General features: G+C 42.3%; 1 protein-coding gene and 1 long non-coding RNA gene across 5 annotated transcripts in view; one reads left to right on the plus strand and one right to left on the minus strand.

The window, feature by feature from the left end:
- pex5la (peroxisomal biogenesis factor 5-like a) overlaps positions 1 to 27,905 on the minus strand; it is a 106,856-nt gene that overhangs the window by 20,197 nt on the left and 58,754 nt on the right. The window contains exons 2-8 of one of the 3 annotated variants that reach the window (XM_040052790.1): positions 25,123 to 25,234; positions 20,170 to 20,379; positions 19,299 to 19,419; positions 17,265 to 17,358; positions 16,763 to 16,792; positions 13,209 to 13,304; positions 108 to 224 (exon numbers count right to left, since the gene is read on the minus strand). In XM_040052790.1, the coding sequence (XP_039908724.1) occupies positions 108 to 224; positions 13,209 to 13,304; positions 16,763 to 16,792; positions 17,265 to 17,358; positions 19,299 to 19,419; positions 20,170 to 20,379; positions 25,123 to 25,234 (780 nt within the window). The remainder of the gene's footprint in view (positions 1 to 107; positions 225 to 13,208; positions 13,305 to 16,762; positions 16,793 to 17,264; positions 17,359 to 19,298; positions 19,420 to 20,169; positions 20,380 to 25,122; positions 25,235 to 27,905) is intronic. The other 2 variants (XM_040052787.1, XM_040052789.1) reach the window with 2 other exon arrangements.
- On the plus strand, positions 943 to 3,967 carry LOC120747141. 2 transcript variants are annotated; one of them, XR_005699051.1, is made up of 4 exons: positions 944 to 1,167; positions 1,249 to 1,321; positions 1,598 to 1,742; positions 2,748 to 3,967. It is a non-coding gene; the product is annotated as an uncharacterized LOC120747141 (long non-coding RNA). The 2 variants fall into 2 exon arrangements; XR_005699050.1 differs by having other exon boundaries at positions 943 to 1,742.

The raw sequence follows: 27,905 nt of genomic DNA on the forward strand, positions 1-27,905 counted from the left end.
CTGCACACTTTCACTCTAGGCGCACACGCAGTTCTGCATATTCCTGCATCACTGTCATCAGGACGAATCTGCGTGCGCACTGAGAGTAACATTTTAATGATAGTGACCTTCTCGTACGGAGACACAGTGGAGGGAATCTGTGCCTGCTCGTTTTCCGTCAGCCAGTTTCGCCGAGCCAGCTCTTCCCACTCTGCCTGCATCTTATCCCAGAACTCGGTATCTGACTGCACACATCAGAGAGAGAGAGAGGACACAGTTCAAGAAAACAGGAAGGAAGGAATGGAAGGTGACAGGGGGGAAATGAGTGAATAGTTAGCTCTTGCAATTTGCAATCACCCTACTGTTGGAAATGTCACGTCTGCCCTGTTTCCTTGCTGTAACGTACAGACCTCACACTCCTGATGACTCATCACATCTGCATGTCAAGGCAGAGTTTAGAGAAAAAATGCTTTATGCTCGAAATGCAGCTGCAGGAAATGGATGAAGACCAGACCAGAATGAAACACGCGGCTGGCACCTTCTTTCAACAGAATCGGTTAATTCTTCAAAACAGCAGCTTAACCTGAAGTACTGTTTCTGCCGTTCAATAATTTGCATATTTTAAGCTTGGTCTGTTCTTTCTAAGACGATCAGAAACACACAAAATGTTCACATTTCCTTGACAGAGTTGGACTTAAGGAACTCTATCAGGATTATATTTGCACCTTTCAATCAGCAGACCGAAGGCTGTCAGTGTAATGTAGGAGTTTGCTTCCTGGAGCATTTTCTAACATTTCTTCTGACAGGAAATCAAAGCCTGTACTGGGAACCTTTTAAATACACGTTTGTTTGCCATCAATTAGTTTAATCAACCAGAGTTTGTGTGTTGTTTTGCAATAACCCTTGAATACGACATCTTACTGTAATGTAATTAACAGCAAGACTACTAATGATAAGGAAACTGCTGAATTGTGTTTATTTATTATGGTAGCAGACCTATAAACACTTCAAAGAGGCTTTAAGAAAACCGATTGTAACAAGTGTCACCTGGCAGCTTGTTGCTCTCTGCCAGGTGATTGGCTGAAGAGCTATGAAAAGGTAGTGGGTGTGTGGGGTGAGGTCAGCACTCTTCTGTGGAAAAACCAGAAGAGTGATTAATTCACTCGGGTGCGAGTGGGCATACTGTCGGTAAGAGACTTTTGCCATTTTGTTTGGATCATTTGTTATTGTAGGTGCCCGTTTTTAATGTGTGTTGCTGGACTTTTGTAGTGCGACCACGAGTTTTAATAGAAGAATTGATCAATCCCTCGATCGACTGCGCGCAGGGAGACGGATCAATATTGTAGGTATATTGAGTGTGTGTTTTAGCTTTGACTTTGAATGGTTTCACAAAATTGATATTTTATTGGGTAATATTTTATTCCATAATGTTGTTTGTGTTGTTCAGCTGTGCTGTCTCTGCCGTCCTTTTTTGTTCGTTCTTTTGATTGATTTGGAATTTTGTTTTGGTTAGTCCGTCCAGCCGTGAAGGCGGGTATTGATTGTGAGTGAGTTGTGTAAGGGCGGACTAACCTCCTTTGCTTTTTGTTTGTTTGTGCCACTTCCCTTTATATTCCAGATTACAGGTCATGCATAGCGCTGCTTCCCAGCTGTGCTGAGACCCGAATTGTTTGCAGTGCGTGCCGCAGGTGAATCGACTGCAGTGTCGCTGAACGGGGTGTAACGGTTTGCAGTGTTGTGTTATTTCTCACACCATTTGTGTGGTAAGTCTCATGTGCAGCTGGGATATCGGCAGGATGTTGTAAGTCCTGTCTGGAAATAACTGGGAATTTGTGTGTTTAATTAATGTAATAAATAAATTATCAATTTCTTTCTTTGCCCCGTTTACTCTTCCCTTGTCCTCGGTTACACTATTAAAATTGCTTGCAACAAAATTACAGCAATCTCATTGTTTAATTGTAAACTAAAACAAACAATGAGACGTGAAAAGTGTCTCTTTAGGTTTCTTGAAGACGTTTCATCCAAGAAGCTTATTCAGTTCTAAGAGCAGCGATTGGTGGAGAGTCCCAGATTTAAGCCCTGTGGGAGAGTCCCCCAAAGAGGGACATGATCACACGAGCCAGGGTGTGAAAAACGGGTGTGGGTCACAATCAGCCAAGGTTTCAGGTGAACCCATAGTGAAGCCTAGCCCCACCCTATCATGTGACTTACTGAGGTCAAAGGACCCAGGATGTGAGTGGTCATTAAGGCGTCTGGGAAAGGAGCTGGATTATAGATGGCAGACAGCTGGTGTTGTAAGCCCCGCCCTCTGTTCAAAGATGGCCGTTCACAGTGGACATAGATGCCTCTTTCAAACCATCTGTCGTCTGTCCAACATGTGAACAGTGGCATCCTCAAAGGAGTGACCTTTGACCTTTAGATGCAGATGAACAGCCGAGTCTTGTCCTGTGGAGGTGGCTCTTCTATGTTGTGCCATGCGTTTATGAAGTGGCTGTTTGGTCTCTCCAATGTAGAGGTCTGGGCATTCCTCGCTACACTACATTGTTAAGTTTGTGTGTGGGAGTTTTGTCAGAGTAGCTTCTCAGAGGTGAAATGTCTTCAGGAAACTTAAAGAAGTGCAGACACTTGTCTTTCCAAGCTCCTTAAACTACGATGGCCCGGATGACTGAGAACCTTCACAGACACATGCAGCTTCAAACAAACTATAAATGCAATTTAAGATAAACTAATAATCCATCCACCTATTCTCTTCTGCTTATCCTCATCAGGGTTGCGGGGGGGTGGAGCCTATCCCAGCTGTACCCAGTACAGGTCGCCAGTCTGTCGCAGGGCTAACGCAGCTGCGACCCAGCCCCAGATAAGCAAAAGAACATAAATGGATGGATATCAGGCTAAAGCTGTATCGGGCTCGCAGGCATCTCAGAAGACCAGAAGAGACCAAAACAATGTCCACATCAAACGACAGTTCTCACAGTGTATTTAAAAGCCCATGAACACTGAAGGAATTTTTCACTTCTACTTTGCCTTAAAGCCCGTGATCGATTAGCTCCAAGTAATGTTTGCGTGTTGTAAGTTGCACAGCTAATCAGGTTAGGCAGGCCTGGAAGCAGATGAGCTATTAGGAAGAGATGTCATCAAAAGGAACGGCGTAAAGAGGCTAAAGAGAAATCTACAGGACAGGAGGCGTGGCATGGGACGAGTACATACAAGTCCTGGTAAACTGTCTTTTATTACATTTGAAGACAAAACTTGAAGTTATGGATGCACAGTTGTGTGGTGTGCAGCCATACAGCTTACAAGTTCCTGTCCTCTTTATGTACACAGTAAGCATGATGGGGCAGTTTTTGGTGTGCGGTCCCATTTCTCTTCACGTACATGCCTGTCGCTACAGATTTACTTAATGACATGACTGCCTTTCATGCAAAACGCGAATACTCTGCATGGCCACTTTTTTCTTTCCAGCTGGTTTATTTCATGATTTGTGACCACCTTCCTGTCAGAAGCAGAGCAAAGAACAAGAAGCCAAACAGAGCAGAGCAGCTTCCTGGGACTTATTCAGTCCTTTATAGTCATCATGACAACACGTACAGCGTCGCACACAGTACATGCGTGTGTGAGACACTGTAGAAGCAAGCAGGGTCAGAGAGACCTGCTATAAGGACACATGTGTTTGTGTCAAAGGTCTCAGATCTCCACATGAAATGTTCCTTTTGATTGACATCAAGGCCACGGTGCGGCCCCTCTTGGTGAAAGATGGCAGGTAATTGCAGACTGCTGACTTGCACACAAATTGCATCGAGGGGAGCCTTCGCTGTCGGCTCCATCAGGAAGCATGGCATCAGAGAGTCGGTGTTTGAAGCAGAAATTTGGAGGTCGAGTAGCTGTTTACATTTAGAAACAGCGCTGTTGAAGGAGAGGTTATCAGTTCATTTATTTAGCTGTAAACAATATTTATTGAAAACCATTAAAAGGAGAACAAAGATGTGAGTTTGTGTCATAGCCCTGTGTCGCTGCACCACATTATTTTGTTCAGCATTTTTGTTGTCGCTGGTGTGTGTGGTGCAACAGAAGAGTATCATCTGGGCTGAAACCACCAAATCCCTACAACACCAAGTATCTTTTTTCTCTGGTCCCTCTTAAATACTGCAGTACACGCTCTATTAACCCTCTCAGGCTCAAATTAAACTTTTTGTTGCTAATGCACAACCAAGTCCTGCAGTGGTACTTCTGAGTAAAGAAAACTCATAAAATATGCATGTGGGTTAATCAGGTTGTTAGTTTTTAACTGTTGCAAATCGGCAACGCCTGCCTCGAGAGGGTTAAACAGCTGAGCTAATCTCTCTGTGTTAGGATGCCTGGGTCGTTGACCCAGGGCTTTGAGTTTATATATTATTTAACATCTCTAGTCTTTGGGTTTTTGTTAGAGTTATGTCTTATGGTTTATGTCTCTGTGCATCCTTAGTTGCTGTCTCCCCTGTCTGCTATATCCCCGTGTCCAGTCAGTGGCTGTATCCCAATTCAGGGTCTGCAGCCTTAAAGGCCGCATTTCAAGGCCGATTACGTCACAGTGACGCAACGAAGGCTGTCCCAATTCAAAGGCTGCTCGAAATGCGGCCCTCAAATGCGTCCTTCATTTCCCTGAATTTTAAGGACGTAGCGGTGTAGACTTCGTGGCCCAACATATCCCAGAATGCATAGCGCGGCGGTGGGTGTGGATAATTTTGCCGAAAAAAAACGGCGGATGAGGGGCGCCCGAAGAGTAAACTTTAAGTACTGAATATCATGTCACTTATTTATGTGCAAATGTTTACGAAGAACGTCAAAACATTACTGTTGGCCACATGTCGGCAAAGTCATGTGACATTAGTGACGTTTGTACTAACTTGGTTTTAAAGCCTTTACTTTAAAATATACGCCGTTCAATAGCTGAGCTTAATCTCACAGAGAATGATCAAAGCTCATGTAGAAACAAACAAACACATGAACAAAAGATTTTCTCCTTCATTTCTGTCAAACAAAGCTGTATGACACGTTTCCAGCTGTTAGTATCATGGTTGCTAGGCAACCTGGGCAGCGCGACGGCGGCTAGACCGTCCCATTTCACAAGCCTCGCACTTCCGGCCTTAGTGGTCTTTAGTACGCGGCCCTTGAGGACCGTTGAGGCTGCGTACTTTAAGGCTGCAGACCCTGAATTGGGATACAGCCAGTGTCTGTGTCTGCCCTGGTCCCACGTCTCTGTTCCCTCTGTAGTGCCTGCCTGTGAGTCTGTCTGTAAGTTCAGTCTGTGTTATGTTTCCTGTTTTATTTTGAAGGTCCATGTCTTATGTTAATGTATCTGGTTTTGCTTCCCCTGTCTCGTTAGGCTTGATTTGCCTCCTGTTACTCATTCCCTGATTGCTCCCTCTATGTATTTAAGCCCTGTGTTTTCTTCCGTCCTGGTCGCAGTCTGTCTGAGTTTATTTTGGATTCTCAGTTTTGTTACTTTTTGAGTTTAGCATTAAAGCTGTTTTGAAGTACGCTCTTGCCTCCGAGCGTCTGCACTTTGGGTCCTCCTTACCACCACTTCTGCCTGCACACAGCCCTGACTTGACAGTCTGGGCCCAAGGCAAGGCAAATTTATTTGTATAGCACAATTCAACAACAAGGTGATTCAAAGTGCTTTACAGAGACATTAGAAACAAAAACAAATAAAAAGCATGATTTAAAATTGATTAAAACAAGCAAACAAACAAACTAACTAACTAAACACACACATTTCACACCTGTTCGCGCGATCTGAACCCTTATCGTAAGGGGAGCTACCAGTCCTTCTGTGGACGAGCTACTTTCTATTTTAAATTCCCTGAATTTAAAGTACTCTCTAGACCCAGTCTAGACCCAGTTGGGGAGCTACCCAGAGCTCTAATCCCACACCTGTTCGCGCGATCTGAACCCTTATCGTAAAGGGAGCAAAATCTGAACCAATCTAAACCAAATCTGAACTCCACATGTAAATAATAAGGTGTTTCTCATCTCTCCTTCACACATTGTACTCTAAGTTTAAGCAAGCATTTATGCAATAAATCGAACTGATATACAAAGTGTGACCAGTGTGATCCAGTGTGAGAACTGCGAGTATCATAGCAGGAAGTCCTTAAAATGTCCTGCTGAAAGTAACCAGCACACGTTAGTCTTGCATTCACATCGGCTGAGTCTGACTGGCTTAATGATTGGCTGTTATTACAGGCTTGTATTATTCATCTTGGTGTCAGGATGTTTTTCCTGTGTTACAGAACATAATGGAGAAAAGATGCCCAGCAGCTCGCTTGTTTACACCACTATCAGTGCTATCTGCAGTTACAAAGTGTGTGAAAATACACTGCTGAAGGTTAATAATGACTCCGACCCTTTTCCTTAGTACTAATAATATAATGCTAAAATACAGTTTTTACCCCTAAAATCAGTATAAGATCAAGAAACTACCATTTGGCGTGGCGATTGTGGCTCAAGAGTTGGGAGTTCGCCTTGTAATCGGAAGCTTGCCGGTTCGAGCCCCGGCTTGGACAGTCTCGGTCGTTGTGTCCTTGGGCAAGACACTTCACCCGTTGCCTACTGGTGGTGGTCAGAGGGCCCGGTGGCGCCAGTGTCCGGCAGCCTCGCCTCTGTCAGTGCGCCCCAGGGTGGCTCTGGCTACAATGTAGCTGCCATCACCAGTGTGTCAATGGGTGGATGACTGGTTGTGTAAAGCGCTTTGGGGTCCTTAGGGACTAGTAAAGCGCTATATAAATACAGGCCATTTACCATTTACTTAAAAGAAATCAAAAATCCACAATATTGCGGTCATATGCTCCATACTTCCAGTTGTTAGTCCCGAATCCCGATTCCCTGCACAGCATCATTTCCTCCTGGCTTCCAGCAGTGTTCATCTTCATGTTCTTATAATAGATTTTTATGGCAGGCTGCAGTCATTGTGGTAATTTAAATACTACAGCTTTAATGTTTTTCATTATTTTTATCGCAGGGCCTGCATTGGCCCTGTTACCTACCCATCATCTCAATGTTTCCAAGTCGTAGACGGTAAACTGCTTGCGGTACCGCTCAGTAAATCGCTCGGAGAATTAAAATCGAGTAAATACACATGCATGTTGTGAAATGACAAGAAATTCATATTTCTTCATAATGCTGTGACGGATGTTTTCAACGCTGGCATTGGCAGTTTAATTATGAGGAACAAGGCAAAGACACAGCAAGGTAATTATATCCTGCGTACGACTGGAGTGAGGCCACGGCTGCGACTCTAATTTCAGCAGCTCTGATGAAGTGTTACGTGAAAGAGACAGAGAGCTTCCCACCACCAAACATGTCGCCGCTGCTTGTAAATGAGGTGGGGTTTCATTAGTTACTTCATGAATACATTATTAACAACAGCAATAATCATAGCAGCCTCTGCAGAGCTTGCACATCGCTGTTTGTGTCGCCTACTTTTGGAAAAACTATACTTATGTTTTGCCTTTAGAGTCCAATTAATGCGTGCTACTCAAACGGGCTGAGGTGATAAATGCAGTGAAAATAAATGGACGCGGCTGAGAAGGTAATTTGTAATGAAAATTCTCGATAAGTCAGCTAAAAAACGAAAGGTGCAATATATTTATCTTAGGCCTGATAGGAAAAACAGAGCCATAATTATTTATAATAAATGATTATGAAATACCCTTTTGCTTAGAGCATTATCGTTACTGTAAACACAGGTGGACTTATAGACTTAATATAAAGGTAGAGATGCACACTCACGGGAGTTGTGTGTGTAAACCAGCATAGTTAGCATTCAAACAGCAACATGAAACTTTGTCTTATGGACGAGTTCAGATCTCGCTCATGTCTGCATTTATACAAACGACTTTATCACCAGGTGCAGAGGGAATGGAGACCCACAGGCTTTAAAGCTTTTGGCAACCATCAGACCAACCTTCATCACACTAAAGTGAATATTTCCTGCTTTTCGCTAACTGAAAAAAATGCTAATAATCCATAAATGAATGTTATTTTGTTTTGTTCCTTGTGATGTTGAAATTTGCGATGATAACTGGCCTAACAGGATGTCAGTTTGAACTGTTACCTTGAGACACAGTCTTTGGAAGAAAACAAGTACTTGAACAGGGTTACTTATCCACTTTGCCCAGGCGGCTTGCATCACAAAAAGTCTCATTATTTACCAGTGACACAGCAGCAGACTCCAGAAAAAAGGACTCTTCTCATCTCCGGAGCAGGACTGGCCTGGCCTTTTAATGTTAATGAGCCACCCACTTCTGTGCTGCGTAGGCCAAGTCCTTGGTCAGCGAGACAAAAATAGGAAGCTAGAGTCCCGATAATGTCACTCAGAGACGAGTAAAATGCACTGCTGTGGACAAAGTGCTACCAGTGCATTTTGGCAGACCTTCTGCATGGATGTCTTTGGTAACAGCACATAGATCTACTTCAGTGAGGGCTTTTTCATGTAAAGGTTTGTGGCTGATTGCAAACAAACTGAAATGAAAGATCCTTACTCTAGGTTGAGCCGGAGTAGCAACAAAGTTTGCTTCTTTTATTATAGTAGTGAAGATGTGACCTTCAGGACCTACTTCCTTATTGTATTCTTCCTCACTGTACTAGACAAGGCAGTATATTATTTGATAGCTGCTGACGAAATACGCAGCTGCAATGTTTTATGGTAGTTTTATTGTAATAGTGACAGAGAGAATAACAATCTGCATTAGATAAAAGTTATAAATGGATTTGAATGTCACTGAGTGAAATAAGCACTTGATCCCATTGAATCCAGCTGGAATTCTGGCTGCCAGTGATACCAGGCCTGTGAGCCCATGTTTCATGCAGATTACAGGTAATCAACTTGATCTGAAGTCATTATGCATGTAAAGCACACAAGGCTGGAGTGGGCTACAAGACCATCGGGAGACGTAACAACTGTTGGTGGGATCATCTAGAAATGGAAGCAATAAAAAAACAGTCGCCTTCGTTCTGGAGCTCCACACAAGGATGATGATGAGGAAGGTGGAGGATCAGCCCAAAACTACACAAGTTTGAAGCTAACTGGGACCACAGCCACCACTTGGTAACACATTATTGTCACGGTTCTGGGTCTTTTGTTTTCAGTGTTTTGAGTTTTCTCATGGTTTTTGTCATTTTGTATTATGTTAGTCTACTTTGTTATTCTACGGTTGACTTTGTAGTGCCTCGGTTGGTTATTCTGTTTAGCTTTTGGTTATTGTGTCCTTGCCAACTGTGTTTATTTAATTGTGTGAGTTCTTGTTTCTCTCATTGTGTTTCACTTCATTATGTTCATGTTTCCCCAGCCCATCACATCTGCACCGTTGCTCCCTCGTGTTCCCTCGCTCCCTCTAGCCTGCCCGCTCCTCCATTCCTGTTTCCTGTTTTATTGTGAAGGTCGTGTTCCCATGTTCGGCGTGTCTTGTTTTGCTTCCTCTGTGGTGTCTAGGTAATTCGTGTCAGCTGTGTTCCCCGTGTGTCCTCACTTCCCTCGTTATCCCTTTTGTAGTTAGTGTCTGCGTCTACCTGCGCTGGTTGTCGCGATCTCCCCCATAGCTGTGTGATGCCCCCTGTGTGAATGATCGTTACAATTTCCCAGTTTAGTTTTGTACCATTTTGCCTTTTTCCAGCAATAAAGCTGCTTTTTGAGTTCACGTGCTGCTTCCGTGAGTCTGCTTTGGGTCCAATCTCCTGCCTGCCACACAGCAATTCATGACAATTATACTGTAACGGATTGAAATCTTGCAGCGCCTGTAAGGTCCCCCTGCTGAAGAATGCACACATCCAGGCCTGTGGTTAGATAAAACCAAAATCGAGGCATCAGCTCGACCCGCTGTGTCTGCATTATAAGGACATTGTGCTTCGGGGCTGTTTTCCTGCTAAGGGTACAGGATGACTTCACCATATTTAGGATGTGACCACGTACCATAAAATCTTGGAGCCTCCTTCCTTCAAAAATGGGTCCTGGATGGGTTTTCTACAATCACCCAACAGTGACCCAAAATGCACTGCCAAGGCAACAAAGGAGCAGCTAAAGAAGAAGCACATTAAGGTCATCAAGTGGTCTAGCCAGTCCTTAATCCTACAGAAAACCTGTGAAGGCAGCTGAAGCGCTGAGTTACCAAGCACCAACCAAAAGAACCTGAAAGGATTTAGAGAGTTTCTGTGAAGACGAGTGGGCAAAAATCCCCTCTGAGATCTGTGCAAACCCGGTAACCAATTACAGGAAACATCTCACCGCTGTGCTCGCCATCAAGAGTTCGCCCCCTTGATCGGGGATCAAATACATATTTCACTAAAGTACATAGAAAGTTTAATTAACAGCCAAATGAAGCTTTTTGTGGGATCAAAGTAGATAAAGGGACAGCATCTTACATACTGCACTATAGCTTCTAGTTTATTTGATGGATTTTCTTTATTTTTCACTTATGTTTCCATGTTAGGCTACAAATACTTTTTTCTGCTTTCAATTTTAAAAAATAGCTGTTGAGAGCATGTCTAATGTGGCGATATAGCCCTGAATGTATACAAACACTGGCCTACATATAGGAAGCCTACAAATAAACAGGGCCATGCTAAAAACAGGATGTTTTTTACACATGACAAGTCTGCATGTAAACACAGAACCCGGGCTCCTGAAAACCTTCACCCTGGAAGGAACTTTCACCAGCTCATTTTTCAGTGACCCAAAGTGTTGTTTAAAAGCACAAAGGCTCACTTTTTGCACTCCACATTTTGAAAGTTTCCATTCATGCTGCATTCACCACTCATCAAATATATAAATATCATTTTTCTTCAATGCAGGTACATTTATACTTTTTTAGGAGATGCTTTGTGCGTCTTCATTCTCACGCTGGAAATCTTACAGCTCCAACATTTGCAATTTTGTGGACTGCTGGAGGGCACAGAGATGGAGATTGTTGAGAGTAGTGGAGGCATTACTCATTTACTTTCCCCATCCTAATTTTCCCCAGGAGGACTGTGGATTAAAACTGCTGACCTTTTGATCGCAGGGCTGCATCTCTAACTTGTCGGCAACTACATTGCCGCAACAAAGGCAACTTAAACCAAGACTGCCTCAGACTAATATTCTGTCAGATAAAATTGAAGCCGCTGCGTTTTAATCAAACGGGAGGGTGCGCAGTCACCTTCGTCTCATTTTTATCACCACTGTGGGACCTTTTCTTATGCCCCTCAACCAAAACGCTGTTTCCCAAAGTCACAATTTAGCCTGCAGCAATTTCAGGGCTTCTCTGTTTAATGAAAGCATTACATTGTCATCAGCTCAAAGTAATTTACGGCGTCCTCGTGCGACATGCACTGTGCATACTTTAAATATATCTCCCCTGTATAGTTAGTAGTCTTGGACCACTGCCACTTTATCCTCCCTTTTCCACAGATTTTATGTGCAAAGGCACTAAAGGCATAAGCTTACAGGTTCCCATAAGTGCCAGCTTCGTAAAATGAATCTTATTTAGACGGCTAATTCCACGAATCCTCCCCGGGTCCTAATTTTCTTACATTTGGCTGCTTCGTCTAATTGAATGAATTGGAAGAAAGACGCTGTGCTGATTTAATGTTCTCTCTGTGCTGTCTCTGCCGCCGTGTCTTTGTAAGTATGAAAGAGCATGCATATGCACAGCTGCTTAAATTGAAATTATGCGATTAAGGTCTTTGACATTGGCAAGCAAAGCCAAAATGGCTGACGGCTCGCATCAAATGAAGGCCAGCACTCAGGCTTCTCGATCAAGGCTGTGAGATACTGTTACGAATCGATACGCCGTTCTCAGAAGTCCAGGAGAATCTCTAAATCTCATCATTTATCTGCCACCGGACGACCAGAACCTGTACAGGTGTTTGGGTGGATGCAGCTTTTCGCTAATATGAAATGTTACATCATCGTCAAGTTTGGGATGGGATCCCCCGAACGGGCCGCTCTACTCCCTTACTGCTGCTGCTCCTCTCACTTCTGTTATTTATTGATCATTGCACGTAGCTCGGTGTGCAGCAGTCTATTGTAACCTTCAGCAGTGCAGGGCTTACTCCCATTTTCAGACGTCTGCTGAGTGCTAAAATGACTTTATTACAGAAACACAACCTTCGTGGTTATGTCTGTTATCGTATGTCCAGTTTAGAAAGTCAGTGTTTTTGGTTTATTTGTACCTAGTGACTATGCTGTAACGTTTCAAAAATAAACCTGTTTGAAAAGTGGCGGTGACGTAACCGCACTTAAAATGCGTACTTCAAGCGTGCAGACCCTGAATTGGGACACAGCCACTATCTCTACTTTTAAGATTAGGCTTCAAACTTTCCTTTTTGCTAAAGCATATAGTTAGGGCTGGACCAGGTGACCCTGAATCCTCCCTTAGTTATGCTGCAACAGACGTAGGCTGCCGGGGATTCCCATGATGCACTGGGTGTTTCTTCTTCACTCACAATGTGTTAACAGACCTCTCTGCACTGAGTCATACTTGTTATTAATCTCTGTCTCTCTTCCACAGCATGTCTTTATCCTGTCTTCCTTCTCTCTTCCCAACCAATCACAGCAGATGGCCCCGCCCCTCCCTGAGCCTGGTTCTGTCGGAGGTTTCTTCCTGTTAAAAGGGAGTTTTTCCTTCCCACTGTCGCCAAAGTGCTTGTTCATAGGGGGTCATATGATTGTTGGGTTTTCTCTGAATCCATTATTGTACGATCTACTGTACAATATAAAGCGCCCGTTTTGATTTGGCGCTGTATAAATAAAATTGAATTGAACTGAATTGAATACATGGGCAATGATGGTTGAAATGTGATATCTAAGACAGTTCTCATGGCTTAATGCCCACAGAACCTTTATTGCAATTCTTTAAACTCAAAAGATTTTCCCTTAAAAAAGCAGGAGGAGTATTATCAGTTTCAGTTTAATAAGTACGATTTATCACAGCTTGTTTTTTTCTTTGCATTTCTTAGTGAATTACAAAGATAAGCTCAAGCTGGAATAAGGAATGTTGTTTCGATGAGTAGGGCTGGATTCCAGTAAGCTGTCCGTCTCTCTAACTCGTGCCCGTTCCTGAAACTCGCACAGAAAAAGAGGGTGTTTGCCAGGAAGGGTGCATGCACGAAACAGTTTAGCTGATGGAAACTGAACATCCAACCTTCCTGTTAAGTCTTAGTAGAAGTAGATGAGCCTCTTTGCTGACAGATGTACTAAAGAGAACTCTGCTTACCTCAACAGCAGCCTTGGCCCGCTCAAACTCCTCCTCCAGGGACTGATGTCTGGACAGCAGCGCGCTCCCCCACCGCTGCTCCTTCGTTAAGCGAGCCTGTCATACACACATGCATGCACACATTTCATAGTAATATAAACATTTATGCGCAAACAGGCTCCGTTACCTTCACTCACTTGCACATGACAAACCATCACGTTCGCACACACGCTTCAAACATAGAACATCGCATTACACACACGCGCAGATAGGAGGACAGGCGGGCAGGGAGAGTGTGCAGGGTCAGCCGTCTCTGCTTTCTCAGGGATGAGTAAATATCCCTGCCTCAACAAAGCCTCTGACATGCTTAGGAAGGCCAGCCGAATCACTACTGTCAGCACCCCCCCGCCCAGCCCTCGCCTCGCAGACCTGCTCCTCATCTGAACCACATCCTACTTATCCAGCCTCTCACAATTTCACCCTCCAGCCTGGCTCACTCCTGTGTGCATGCAATGTAAAACCAGAATATGCTGATAGATTCCCACTTACACACTTGGATAATGAAGCTTTGCTGTGCTGAGAAAATGGAAACCAACCAATTACACGCAAGTGGTTTTGCATTATCAGAGTGTGCTATAGTTTACACAACTTCATATAAAGACCTATGCATTCATTTTGAGAAGTAAATGATTCGGAGATACTCGTATACAATGCATTAGGCTTACTAGACATAGCAATAGCTGTATGTATCGCAGGGCTAGGAAATCTATTAGAGACTGCTCCCTGTGCTTGCAGTCATGCCAGCTATTATCTGTAACATTTCCCATCTGGAGAGATATAATGCAAAATTCATCTTAATGTCACCCAGAATGGGTGCAAGAAAGTGCTTCATGAAGAGCAAAATGCATGCAGTGCCAAAAAGAAGTTGCCACAAATGCAGGATTCTGTATTTGGATTGCTTAAGGAAAAATCCACCCGAAAGTGCTCTGTCACAGTTTCCTGTCTTCAGCTTAAATCAGAAATGTGGCGAGATTTACTATTCTGCTGTGAGATCTCCAGTCCAGCTGTAGATTCATACCAGACAACATTTTAACAACTTTTATTCCAAATCCTTGGTGGTTGTTTTTTGGGCTTCTTTCCACACTCGGTTTTTCACTTTTAGTTCATAACAAGATGGAATTTAGATTACATGGTTACAATTCACACAGTGCAACCTGATGATGTGATTGGGCGTTGCCTTGGCCATCAGTTAATCGTGTATACACCACCTGATTGGTAGTGTATACACCATTAACTTCTCATTCAATGGTTTTTCTTTATTTTCATGTTTACGTTGTAGATTCTCACTGAAGGCATCAAAACTAGGAATGAACACAGACGAATTATGTAGAAGACAAAAGTGTGAAATAACTCAAAACATGTTAGATTCTTTAAAGTAGCCAGCCTTTGCTTTGATTCCTGCTTTGCACACTCTTGGCGTTCTCTCCATGAGCTTCATGAGGTCGTCTCCTGAAATAGTTTTCCAACAGTGTTGAAGGCGTTTCCAAAGATGCTGAGCACTTGTTGGTCCTTTTGCCTTCACTCTGCGCTCCATCTCATCCCAAACCATCTCCATTGGGTTTAGGTCAGGTGACTGTGGAGGCCAGGCCTCCATCACTCTCCTTCTTGGTCAAACAGCCTTCACACAGCCTGGAGGTGAGTGTGGGGTGATTGTGCTGTTGGAAAATAAATGATGGGATGGTGTGTGGCTGCAGGATGCTGTGGTAGCCATGCTGGTTCAGTGTGCCTTCAGTTTTGAATAAAACCCCAACAAACCCTAACCCACTGTCAACAAAGCAAAGGATGGCTGTTTTCTAAAATATAAGACATGTTTAGAGTTATTTGTCATTTTTGTCTTTGTTGGGTAATTCCATATATGTTGCTTCATAGATTTTAAGTCTTCAGTTTGTATCTACACTGTAGAAAGTAGTAAAAATAAAGAAAAACCATGAAATGAGAAGGTGTGTCCAAACTTATAGGAACCCTGTGTGAAAACCTGATAACTAAGAACTGCAATCAAGCCTTTGCAATAACTGGCGATGAGTATCTCACATCGCTGTTGAGGAATGTTTCTTCTTTTGCAGAATTGTTTTTAATGAGACTTTTCTCAGTCATGCACACAGAGGTTGTCGATTGGTGACATAGTCATAGCTAAAAAACAAAACAAAAAACTAAGAAAGAAAACGTATTCAGGTTTAAAATAATGAGCCCTGAATTTCAAGCACTGTCTTATTTCCTGTTGGTATTTATTGTTTTGTTTTTTTCCAGCTGTTGTTTGTCTGTGTTTTCTTCTTCTTGCTGCCCTGATGAAACCCCAAGAATCTGCATTTAAAATGCAAAATGTTTCTGTAAAAGCAGTGGACGTAAGTAAGCACCAGACTGCTCTGCAGAGCCATTGAGCTCGCTATGATAAAGAAAAATGTAAGATGGGATTGCCAGGACAGGCACTGAGGTGGAGGCCATTTGTTTTCTGTCTGTTTTTATCAAGATTATGCAAAAACCATAAAAGCTAATTTCATGAAGGCTAGCACAGAGGCCGAGCGTGTGCCAAGCAAGAGTCCTTTAAATGTTGAAATCTTTCTTTCAGACATTGGTCTTGGCAGAGGATGTGCCCTCCAGTTGCCCTTCTTATATTTCTATGAAATGATGTTTTTACTAAAGGCTTGATAGGATGAGGACTTACTGGCAAATTACAGTGGGATGAGCTCTTTAAAAGCAGGGACTGAGGAAAAGAGTTGGAAATTTGGAAGAATAAAACCTTGAAGCGTGAAGCTGGAGCTCACAGTGAGCATGCACTGTAACTGCATCATAAAAAGATTTCTTTTCATGTTTTTAAACATATAAAATAAATGACGATTCTTTCTCCTCCTTGATGTTTAACTCCACAAAATAACGAGGGTGGATTTTTCCTTTGAAGGTTGAGTTATACACTTGTGTTAGTTCGTGTATGTAAATCTCATGCAGGACCCGCCTCATCTTTGCATGCATTTTTTTTTCTGTGTGCGTGTTGTACCTGCTGTGTGGGAAGCTAAAACCACTCTTTACAGTATCTCTGTCAGCGAGCTACAATGTAACTCCTGAACAAAACAAATTTGGTGCGTTTGTTTGCCAATAGCTCCCCGGCCCCCGTCTCGGACAGCTATCTTTAATCCCAAATCTATTATTTATCAGCGTGCTGAAAAGGTGATATAGGCTTAGCTAGCTCGGTGAGCTCAACACTAATGGGTTTGGAGTAAGGCTGCTGAATAATTCATAGGCTATTAATCTAATAATGGCGTCTGAAAACAAGACCCTTATGCAGACCTACACAGAGACACCAACTAAGGCAGAAAGCGCTTGACATTTGGACCTAGTAGCACCACAAAGGAATCCATCCCAAGGCCAACTTTGATCTTTATCTTACTTTTTGCTCTCAGTACAGTCACCTTGTTTTTGGTCTTTAGAGCCAGATATTCTGAGAAGGTGTGATGCTGTTTCACTGGTACAAATGTATAAGTCTTTCAGTGTTATATGAAAGGATGCATAGGGAGGCTTACATGTCTTCCACTAATATACTGCCTGTTGAGCTGAAATGGAAGAATTGTAGGTGTTAGGACAAAATGATGGGTAAACAACACACAGTCGGGTGTCTTATTAGATACAAACTTTCATTGTAACACAACATAAACATGCAGTTGGTAAATAAAGCTTAAGTCATCAGTTCTTCAAACGTATATAATGGTGCAACAATCAGAACAATACAGTAAAAAGTTTGTAAACCCTTTGGAATGACCAGGATTTCTGCACTGATTACTCCTAACATCTGGACTGATCTTTATCAGAGTCACAAAAACAGACATCTTTGAAGATGATTTATGCTTTTTTAAAATAATATCCCTCTTTTGGGAAAATTTCCTCAGTTTCCTCCAGCTCCCTGTCATCTCTGGGAAACGCTAATGTCGGAGATGTGGAAAGCTTTCTTAGTTAAAAAAGACTTCGAGTGCGCACACAGTGCATTAATGAGGATTCCTGCCTTCCACTCACACTCTGAGCACTTACTTGTGACGCCAGTGCAGACTCTGGTTCCAGTTTGGTGTTTGCTTCCAGGGTATTCTTATTTGACGAGTCTATCTGTGGTTTACAATCTATGGACCTAAAGAAAAAAGAGAGAGGACTGGGATAAGCCAGCATGTTAAACATGTTGGCAATAGAGCTTTAAAGATGAATAATTAGATAAAAAAATGTAATTTTATTACATGTTTGCATAAAACATCACCATGGTAAATATTTACCTTTGAACTCTGCCAATAGTAGATAAAACACTATATAATCAACAGGTGGACAAACATTCGGACTCCCCTGTTTCACCGTCTACTAAAGTAATGTTTCCTCAGTTACCTAAAATGTTCAGCAGGTCTGTTTGTCTAACAAGAAGGAAACAAAGGAAGTCGTGGGCCTAAAAACTGAACATAAAGACACTAAGGCTACGTTCACTCTGCAGGTCTTAATGCTCAATTCTGAATTTTTGATCAAATCCGATTTTTTTTGTCTGCTTGTTCACACTACAAATAAAATGTGACAGCAAACGGTCTCCAGTGTGAACGCTCAAAGCGGCCGCATGCGCAAAACAAGACGTCACACACAACGCGCTCTGTTTAGACCCAGACCAAGCAGTAGTGTTTGACTGATGGCCTTAATGTAAAGACTTCGGACTTTACGTTTCCCAATTTTGCTTTAAGTTATAATTATAAGTGTAAAGTTATTTACATATGGCCTAATAATTATCCTTATTACAGTTTATCCGTATGACTGTTTTAGAGAGGAGCAGTACAAATAAAATGTTCACGTTTCTCCAACATTGTCTTCCCAACAGTTTCACTAACATCTAGTTAGTGAAACAGGAAGCGTTCACAATGTCTTCCTGGGCGCTGATAGTTGGCGTCTGTCTTGTGTCAGTGACGTAAAAGACGGATTTAATGTGACATGACCATCAAACAGCAGTCGCTTTCTAAAACATCGGATATGTATCGGATTCAGGACCACATACGAAAGTGACCCAGATCGGATTTGAAAATATCGGATGAGATGAGATGAAATGAGATGAGATGAGATGAGATGAGATAGCCTTTATTTGTCAGTTGCAGGTCTTTTGCCCACAACCGAGATGACAGACCTTGCCGACCGTACGTACAATACACAAACATCACATTGGGGAGACAGGTCAGGCTAGGTAGCGAGGAAAAAAACATCGAAATGTGTAACACAGAAGGATAATACAGGAATGCACAGATACCAACACACCATAGCACAATAAACACAGACAGCAACATGGGAAAGAGTTCCAGTGTGCACATCTGATCTGGGACCGCTGCAATCTTCGATTGCGCCTCCAGCTGACCAGGTGTCCACATCAGAGGGGAGGTAAGCGTTGGAGGTGGCGTTGGATCCGGGGTAGGGAGGGTGATGCGTCAGTGAGTGCTTATCAGTGTATATGTTTGTGTGTGCGTGTCCAGAGTTCAGCTGAGACAGTGTCCTTCGCCCTGCCAGGCTAAGTAAACAGTCTTCCAGCCAACCCAGGTGGCCTTGCAGGGAATGGGAAGAACAGACTCAACACAGTCGTTATCAGGGTGTTGTTGTTCAGCTCCAGCCTTGAGCCCACAGCTGGCGCCGAAGGGATAGCTGCAATATGATGGTGATTTTTCTTTTGCAAACAACTCATGAGAATTTCAAAGCTGTTCTCTAACACTCCGACACTGGTCTCTCAATGTGCCGTTCACACTGTCACACCATGATCGGATATGAGTCGCAGGGTCAGAAAAGTCGGATTTGATGTGCTTTCGCCTGCAGTGTGAACGTAGCCTAAGACGGTTCGTAGAGGTGGGATAAAAACAAGTCTGAAGGACATTTTTCCTACAAAGTGACACAAATTTTAATGCACAAAAATCTGCGTAAGCTCTGAGACTTTGGCTACTGATTATTAGACATCTGACAGGGAATTCAGATTTCCAGTGTAAATAATAATGATGCTGGACAGATATGAAAAAGATGATATGATTATTATCCAGTCAGAGTAATATAGAGGTAAGCACCTACCACAGAAACTCATTAGATGAATTTTTAGAAGAACGTCGTCTCTCCAGCTTCCATTTTCTGTTGCCATTTCTTTCAGGGTTGGGATTCAATTCTTCCCATTTATCCAGTGAGCCAATTGTAACTGGTGACAGTAATAACATAACAAAAAACCAAACGAATGTAAGTGACTAAAGTGAAACGTGGAAAAACAAAGAAATGTCATTTCAAATTTGCCCGTGAAACATACACAGATGTTCCACTTTCTGTTAATTTGGGGAAACGCTAATGTGTTCAGAACAAAAAGCAAAATTAATCAGTTTTGGTGACACTAATTTTCAAAGATAAGTTATTTTTTCCAGCTTTGAAACACAAACCTTTTAACACGTCTTTCTGAGAGTACAAATAATTAGCTAAAAACAAAACAAATCTAAACAAATTAAAAAACGAGGAGACGATCAGCTGTCCACATATCTATCAGGACACAAAGTTCTGCTTTAAATGACATCACAGTTATAATCAGTCTCCCTCCCATGAGTTATTCACCACACTCGCTCTGCACAGTTACAGACTTTAACCTTTTCAAACACAAAAGCAACTGGCTGTTTCTTTTCTTTTATCCCTTTCATTACATTAAATCGACTCAGTGCTTCTGTGGACACTCTTGTGCACGTGTGAGGTCACTTCCACACGAGATGATGGGTGTTGTAGTTGTTCAAGTTATAAGGTGTGTCAGAGGGCTCGAGTGGAGGCTGGTGAACGATTGACCACGTTTGCACATTAGTGTTGGCAGCGCGGGGCGGATTCAGTTTTATTGGAGCAGGTCATCCCTGATACTAAGTGTGATTTAGTGTCACTGATAGAAAATCACCCAAACTTTGGAGCGTCTCTCTACCTGAGTCCAGTGATGCCCTCTCTGGGGTTCGCATGCTTGGTGCCGTATGTTCAACTTCCACCTGGATCAGCTCCGTCTCATCTGTCTTTTTCCTGTGTGAGGTGTTCTTCTGGCTGTCTCCCTGGGATAACAGGGCACTCTTTCTGTCCCTGCTGTTCCTCCTCTCTCCAGGTTCGCTGAGATCTAGCAGGTCCAGAGTTGAAGAGAGAACTGTGAGGAGATGGCACATGGTTAGCTTCTCATCTGTCATCTGAAGGATCATTGATAGCCATGGAAACTTCATTCATTAAATGTGTTCTAATTTGATCAAATCTGTCAAATAAGTTGGAGTACTTTCCCCCCTCACTCTGGTCTTTTTTAAAACTTAGTAATCTGTGAGTTGACCATCTCCTTATCTCAAATGTAATTTGCGACTTTATTGACGTCTTTACTTTAAGAGGCCTTCGAGGTTGCATCAAACTTGTAAAACTTTGTAATGAGACTGAATAGCAGGCTTCACTTTTTGTGCACTACGGGCTTTGATTTTGATCGGCACGGTTTCTGACGTGGCATGTAGACCTGTCAGGGGTACTTAAGCTGGAGTATTCCCCCTTAGGTGGGCATCTAAAAATTTGCTGCTGCTCTTTTCAGCCAATCTAAATATACTGCAAATGACTGCACGGTCTGCTAAGGATGAGACGGGCTCTGGAGGCAGTTTGGTCAGTGCAGTAACTCAAGCACGAGTCAGCAGAGCGGCAAAAGCAGGAGAGGGCACCTCTGTTTTTACCTTTTACAGACACATTTATTTTTTATATAATTATTACTGATTTTGATTTGTTGTGTTTTCTTTCAATTTGTGAAAGAAAAATAATTTTAGCTGCACGAGGAGTAATCTTAAACTCCCGGGAACATTTTACAACTAACCAAGTTCACGACATAAAGCAATGACAGATCACATGTTCGCAGTTCTGGCTGACAATAATTTCCCTAGAAATGCATTTTTCTGCCTCCACGATGAAAACAGTTAGATTTTATCAGACATTGTGTACGAATAGAAAACTGTGCAAGCCATCGCTCGCTCCTTTGTATTTTGTAGGTGAACAGGTGGAGCAATCTTTTGGAAACTTGAAAGTCAACATTTGTTATGAGCACGTTTTCTCCTCAGTGCAGCAGGAACTGCGTTAGACAAATATGATTTGTTGAAGCATTCTTCTAGTTCTCCCCACGTCTCATTGGACAGTCAAAGCCGATCCTTGGATCTCCATCAATTTGAGATTTAGCTCTGGGGAGGCCAGTCCACTGATGGGGACTGATGGTGTTTCATTGTGTTTCTCTATTTGGGACCATTGCCATGCTAAAAAATGAAGCTGGAGCCAATCATACGCCTTCCAGATGGCCTTTTTTTTCTCAAGTATGTGACTTTCAGATACTGTTTTTTTAGGCGTGTCACTCCTTCTTTTGTCCTCCAGTTCTCTCAGATTTTTTAAGAAGATACTGCACACCATGTTGTGGTATGCCATGCCCAGTTCTTTGGAAATCACCTTATTGGTGCAAAAATACAATTCACTTCCTGTCAAACTGTGTTATCGTTGGCATTTTTCAAGAATTCAACTAAAAAGGAGTTTTTGTGACAGGCTGCTCGTAAGTGCCTGGAGTTATAATTGGTAAAATGCGACTGTTGTCCGATATGTCTGGCTACAACAATGGTTGTTGTGCTTAAATGATTCACAGATCCATGTTAGGTGGCTCAACAAACAAGAAAACATTACTGTGAAAATGCTCAGGTACAAGGAGAGGACTAAAAATGAAAAAGATCTTCAGAGGCTGAAGGACTCCTGCTCAGGGCTATTTAAAAAAATCTAAGAGAGTCTGGCTCCTTGGAAGCAAAAATATTAAGAAATGAGTGGGGACTAAAAACCTTTGCATCGTATCTATCGTGGCATTTTGTCCTTTTGCAGTAGACTCGCTTCCTTTATTTCCCATCAGTAGTTTAGTGAGAAACACTGCAAACCAAATACATGACATGTTTTTGTGAGGTTAGATTAAAAATTCATGACTTGCTAAAACCCAAACTAAAACGTTTTCATACACTGGATATTTGAGGAACCCACAAACTTTTCTTGCTCGCCTCCGAGGAGCCGACGACGTCTTTTGAGCCATATGAGCTTAAAAGTGCAGGCACGTGACTGCATAACCGGCATGCTGCTGCTTCATGTCAAGCAACTGAGAGTATTTGTTGACTGAAATCTCTGCATAATTAGAGAGTGTGCTCGTCTTCCCAGCCTTTAGATGACAAATACAATTAGAAATCAAGGGAGACACACTCGTGTGGATGCTTGCCTGAAGAGTTTCCAGCATCAAAAGAATCACGAACGCTTTATGAAGAGACAGTGATGTAAAAATTGTTTTGCCACCCAGAGTCTCCTTGAAATGATGATGCTAGGAAGAAATACAGCGCACAGTAAGCATTTAGAAGTAGAAGTTACTGTGTAGTGGCCAGTGGGTTTGTAGTAAACAAGTAAATATGACCACTGAGACATCGAGAGTCCCGATCTCTTTAGTTTGACACCAGTGAGCCAAAACATTATGACAAATTACAGCTGATTATCTTGTACCAGTGGTCTCTATCGGGCCACATCAGAGCTCCGAGTGTGTGAAACAGTTTGGACAAAGACCAAACTGTTCAGCGGTGAATCGCTGCTGCAGTGGAGAGAGAACATATTATTGGCCACAAAGTTAGAGGGACGTATGACCCATCATCACAAAACGAAAGGCCTGACACAACTACAGCAGGGTGACCTGTCCATTGCCTCGATGCCACAACAGCTGTGATGCATCAGTCTGATCAGCAAACACAGTTTTGTGCGTCTCCAGTTTAAAATCAAGCCAGTAGACAAAATGACACTCTGTTGTTTTGTGATTGATGAAGGAAGCTACTCCCCACACTCACATTCAAGTGTGCAACGATCCAAGAATGGACCAAGTGTGCACACATCAGTGTTTAATTTGTTTAATGTTTAATTTACTAGTAACAATCGAAATGTCATCTTTGGCAATCACTTTTCAAACTTCAATTCCCAAGAATATCATGTATTGACACAATCCTACTACATCACCTTGTGATTTAAGGACAGGAAGTAGCTCCGACGGGAGTGCAGGTGAAAGAAAGGTAGAGAAGGGCAGGCTGGTGGTCCCAAACTCAGGATTTTCAGCCAGAATTAGTTTGTGTTTTAATTTACATTTTTGATTCGTTTTGGGCACCGAGATGACTTGGATAGGCTTCGAGCTGCAAACACCTCAAGGTACGTTCAGAGAAATGAGCGCATGCTGTGGTGTTTTGGTTACACACGAAGGACAAACAATATGTTAAACGAGGATTTTACTACGATATTAACAATTAAACTGCATCAAAATCCAGCCACATGTCAGACTTTCAGATGTGTTTCACTAAATCACATGAGGACATTTATATTTAGCAGTTTTATAAAGAACACATTGTTAATGATACATCCGTCAAGCCTTCCTTTGACTATTTAAACTAGCAAGTAAACATCAAAGTGATGACAAAATGAGAAAATGAGAGCAGAAGAGTGTTGGTGAAGCGACTTTCTGTGAATGCGTTAATGTCAGAGCTGCATTGGTCCGGATGGAGACCCCCAAACCTCTGCGCTGTTTTCTTTTCAGCAGAGACGACCAGCTGATTCTGTGGTTTTCATTTAAATCACAAATTTAAATAGATGTATAATTGACTCGGTTCTAAACCCCAGATACCTGTGACATCAATTCATAATTAACTGTGGAGGTTTTTAAGACTCAGAAGAGCAAAAAACCCGCTGCTGTCGACCTGAACAGCAGATGGAAGTGAAACAGAGAAAGCATCATCACGGAGGACTCATGTGGATTAGCATACTTGAGCTCGTAATTATCTTTGCTTGTTCGATTTTGTTAAGTGTCGTGCGGTTCCGGAAACTTCCATCCAGCATGAAAACAAGTTCACAAACAATCAAACCTAAAATTTGCTTCACCTGCATCATTTTATGTAGCTGCAAACTGCAGCAGCAGGAGACTGGACCCAGTGAAATTTGCCTAAACACAGAGTTTTATTATTATTTTTGACTTCTTATTTCCAACTCACAATGAGAAATAAATCCCTCAGTTTTGCAGTTTATGTTCCTAAACATAATGATTTTTCCATTAGGGAGAGACAGAGTTGCTCACAGCATTTTTCTCAGCTGACGAGAGATGACATGTGTCAGCTGTCTCATCGGCAAACTGTTCAAAAGATGCCATGTGGAAATCAAGATGGTGTTCAGCTTCTGTTAATGTCAGATGGTTGAGTTTCTCAACAGTGAGTCTGATCCAGATTATTTTAGCACAAACAATCGTTTACAGCACTAATTATAATACATTTGTATTATAATTCTTTAAATATAGTCAGTTTTAATGTTTGAAGTAGAAAATAAATCAGTCCACTATAATGTGTGAGAATCACAGGAAACATTATTGTATGAGGTGAATAAAACTGATTACTGGGGTGTTTAGTAGGGATAGTGTTAAAACTGGAAATAGAGCTGTAAAGGAAACGTTAGAATGAGCCTTTGTTAGATGCTAAAACCTTTTTTTAATATATATACAGTACATCCTTCAACAGCTAATGTTTGTGCAAGCACTGGGCATCACTGAGTGCAACCTGTGGACAGTGAAGAATCAAAATATCATATATGAAGGTCTATTGATCTGACTTGAGGCACAGGCAAATTACATAAAAGAAAGAAACTCGTCTCCAGGATTTTGGCCGTGCTGGATAAAAAGAGGAAGTGACATCCATTTGTTCTAGTCCCAACATGGCTCAGAAAGGTTTCCCTGGCTATTAAATATGAGTAGATTTAAATATAATGCTTGTACAAATGAAAGAGAAATACTTGATGTAAGTACATTATCATCAGCTTAAATGCGGAAATAAAAGTGCTGTACCGGCTGTGTTGGAAGTAACTGGGCGGGAAACCCCATCGCACTTGGTCTCGCAGAGGAAATCGTCGATAGAAGGGCTTAGAAGCGGGCGGCTCTCTTGTTGCTCACTCACCAGCTGCAGGGACAAACACATGAGACAGTTCAGGCTCTCTTCGCATGTCTCTCATGCTAAACTCCCTTCAAACCCTCTGTGAAAGCCCCCCAAAGCCTTATTATTATGAGGGGAAATTCAGGCCACTGGTTCACATGACAGCAGAGCTATACTGTCAAATCCCTATGAGTGTGTAAACTTCTACAACTCTGTCCTTTAGGGGGCGACATGCTCGTGGTGCACATTATTTAACGACAGCATGTGACAGCACATACTGAACCTGCGGCCTCTCGGCTAAGCCCACTGTGACTTCTCTCTGCATACTGATGTGTGCGCGTGGCATATGGTCGAACACAGCTGGTATTTCATGATTGTTATCACACAATCACATCTCTACGGCACCAACAAACCCTCAAGTTACTACAGAAAGAAGAGCAGGTTATTGGAGTGTGTGTCATGCACTGAGATCCAGATGAGCTGGACTCGGAGCTGCTTGGTGTCCAGAACAATAATTACATAACCATTCCTGCTTATCTCACCTTCCAAACCATGAAATGCTAATCACTTTGCCTTTGATGCACCAATTTGTAGGGTTGCCAGAGCAGCTGCTGAATAGGTCACATCCAGTTCATTATTGGTACTACGAATCCTCACAACACTTCAGGTGCAGCTGGTCTCAATTTGCCAGCCATTTCTTCATCATTTGGAGAGGAAAGCAGCCGCCACCGGTGATGTCATTGTGTAGCGTGTCCATAATGCTGGCAGCGAGGAAATGTGACATTTCCTGTTGTTGCTCTGCAGGCCATGGCCGCAAGCAGAATTTTAATGAAGGTCCTGTTAGTTAGCAAGCATGAAGTGCGCTGAGCACAATCTGCCATATGCTCGATGAAGTGTTGGATGGGCTTTTGATAGCGTTATATTACTTTACAATTATGCTGACTTCCTGAATAAATCTGGAGTGCACGCTGGGCCCTGCTCGACCTCTGTTGGAGAAATTATGAAAAACAAATATCTGACCGCGGGCTCAGAGACATGAATATTGGGCTAAATGGTCACTGTAACATGGCCGTGTGACAGGTAATCATCAATGCGCGTATTAGAAAGATCTGTGTAAATGTGTGTCGACAGGAAAGAGCAGCTTTCAGTAGTCAGCAAGATGAGAAAAGTCCAGTGGACGTAAAAGCCATTTGTCGCTTTGATTGGGGAGTCATTCACCTTCTTTAGGATCTGCTCCGCCAAGCTAAATGTCAAAACGTGTGAAAAAATATTTCAGGTAACAAAGATAAAAATGAAACCACTGAAAAATATTCAAACTGCGATTTTGTGAACTTGGAAAATCAACTGAAATAAAATTTGAAGATATATACAGTAAATATTCTTAGTTTCAGCATTTGTTTCCTGATCAGACTTTGGTGTGTACAAGACTGTGAGTCAAATGCTTTTCCTGAACGCTGTTCTCACATATGTCCTCTGTGCAAGAATAATTAATGAGGACTAGAAATAGCACTGAAACTAATAGAAACCAAAGTAAAACTAAACTTTTTAAAGACGAATAAACAAACGCACTCTGGAAACAAACTGAAACTAAACTGAATTAAAAGCCAAAAGTGAAAATTAAATTAAAATGAGGCTCCATAAATGTTAAAGAGGTAAGTATTTCTCAGTTGCATTGAATAGAGAATAAATTGTATAAACCTAAACAGGAGAAAGAAGAAGAGAAATAACAAGTTAACATAAACCACTGACACACTCCGGGGCCTGATCAGCCCTGGCAGGGCCTCCTTGGATGAGGGTGTCCAGAGATAATGGCCGAAACACCCGATGAATCCAAGGTCCACTGCTGACGATGTGTCCCAAATTTTAATATGATAATTTAGATCAGATCTCTAATCCCTAAACCTAACCAAGGAAACATGGCAGATTAGCCTGGGTAAAAGACCGAAAGTTGAGGCACACAACGATGTGTGCTGCTGGTGAAGTTTCTGGGCTTCTTTTCCTCATAACAGCCATCCCTGAAAGATTTTCTATATTTAAAGCAATGCATTACCAGGGACTGTAACATCTAGTCCTTTTACTGAATGAATGAAAATAAAAACCAATTAGAAAACTGGAAAGACTCAAGAGAAGCAGGGCAACATATTATATGTTGTGCCTCTGTTACATTATACTGACATTATATGAATTCTTCTTAGTGTTTTTTACTTACTCTTATTTATCAGTGGTGATCAGCAAGGGGAGAAGTGAGAGCTTTGGTTTTATCCTTGCTCTGCAGCAGAGATGCTTTAAAGAGGACATGAATAATACCCAGAGACGGGCCGTTGGTTTGTGGAGTGAGAGATTGTGCTGAGCAGCAGGAACAGTGACCCAGCACAGATAATTAGGCTGTGTTTGTGCTGCTCTGCTGTCTGAGTAGAGATTTTGTCCATGGGAAGTCTCACAATGCCGAGTAGCCTTATTTCACCTTTTGCTGCCAGCCAGTGTGTTATTGTTCAATTTGGTCTGAAGCAACCAATCTTAAAATGAAATCCATGAGGGTGGCTTGTTTTTAAAGGTCATATTAAGTGATTTACAGACTGTGCTTGCTCTGCAAAGGTGCAGTTGAGTGTGAGTGGAGGCTAAGCCACTGCTGAATCAGTTACAGCTGTTAGCGGTGTGAAAGGAGTGCATGCTTTATTTGAACTAACCCGGATAACCG

This window comes from Simochromis diagramma, unplaced genomic scaffold (genome assembly GCF_900408965.1).
Source record: "Simochromis diagramma unplaced genomic scaffold, fSimDia1.1 OVJJ01000419.1, whole genome shotgun sequence".
Classification (NCBI taxonomy): Eukaryota; Metazoa; Chordata; class Actinopteri; order Cichliformes; family Cichlidae; genus Simochromis; species Simochromis diagramma.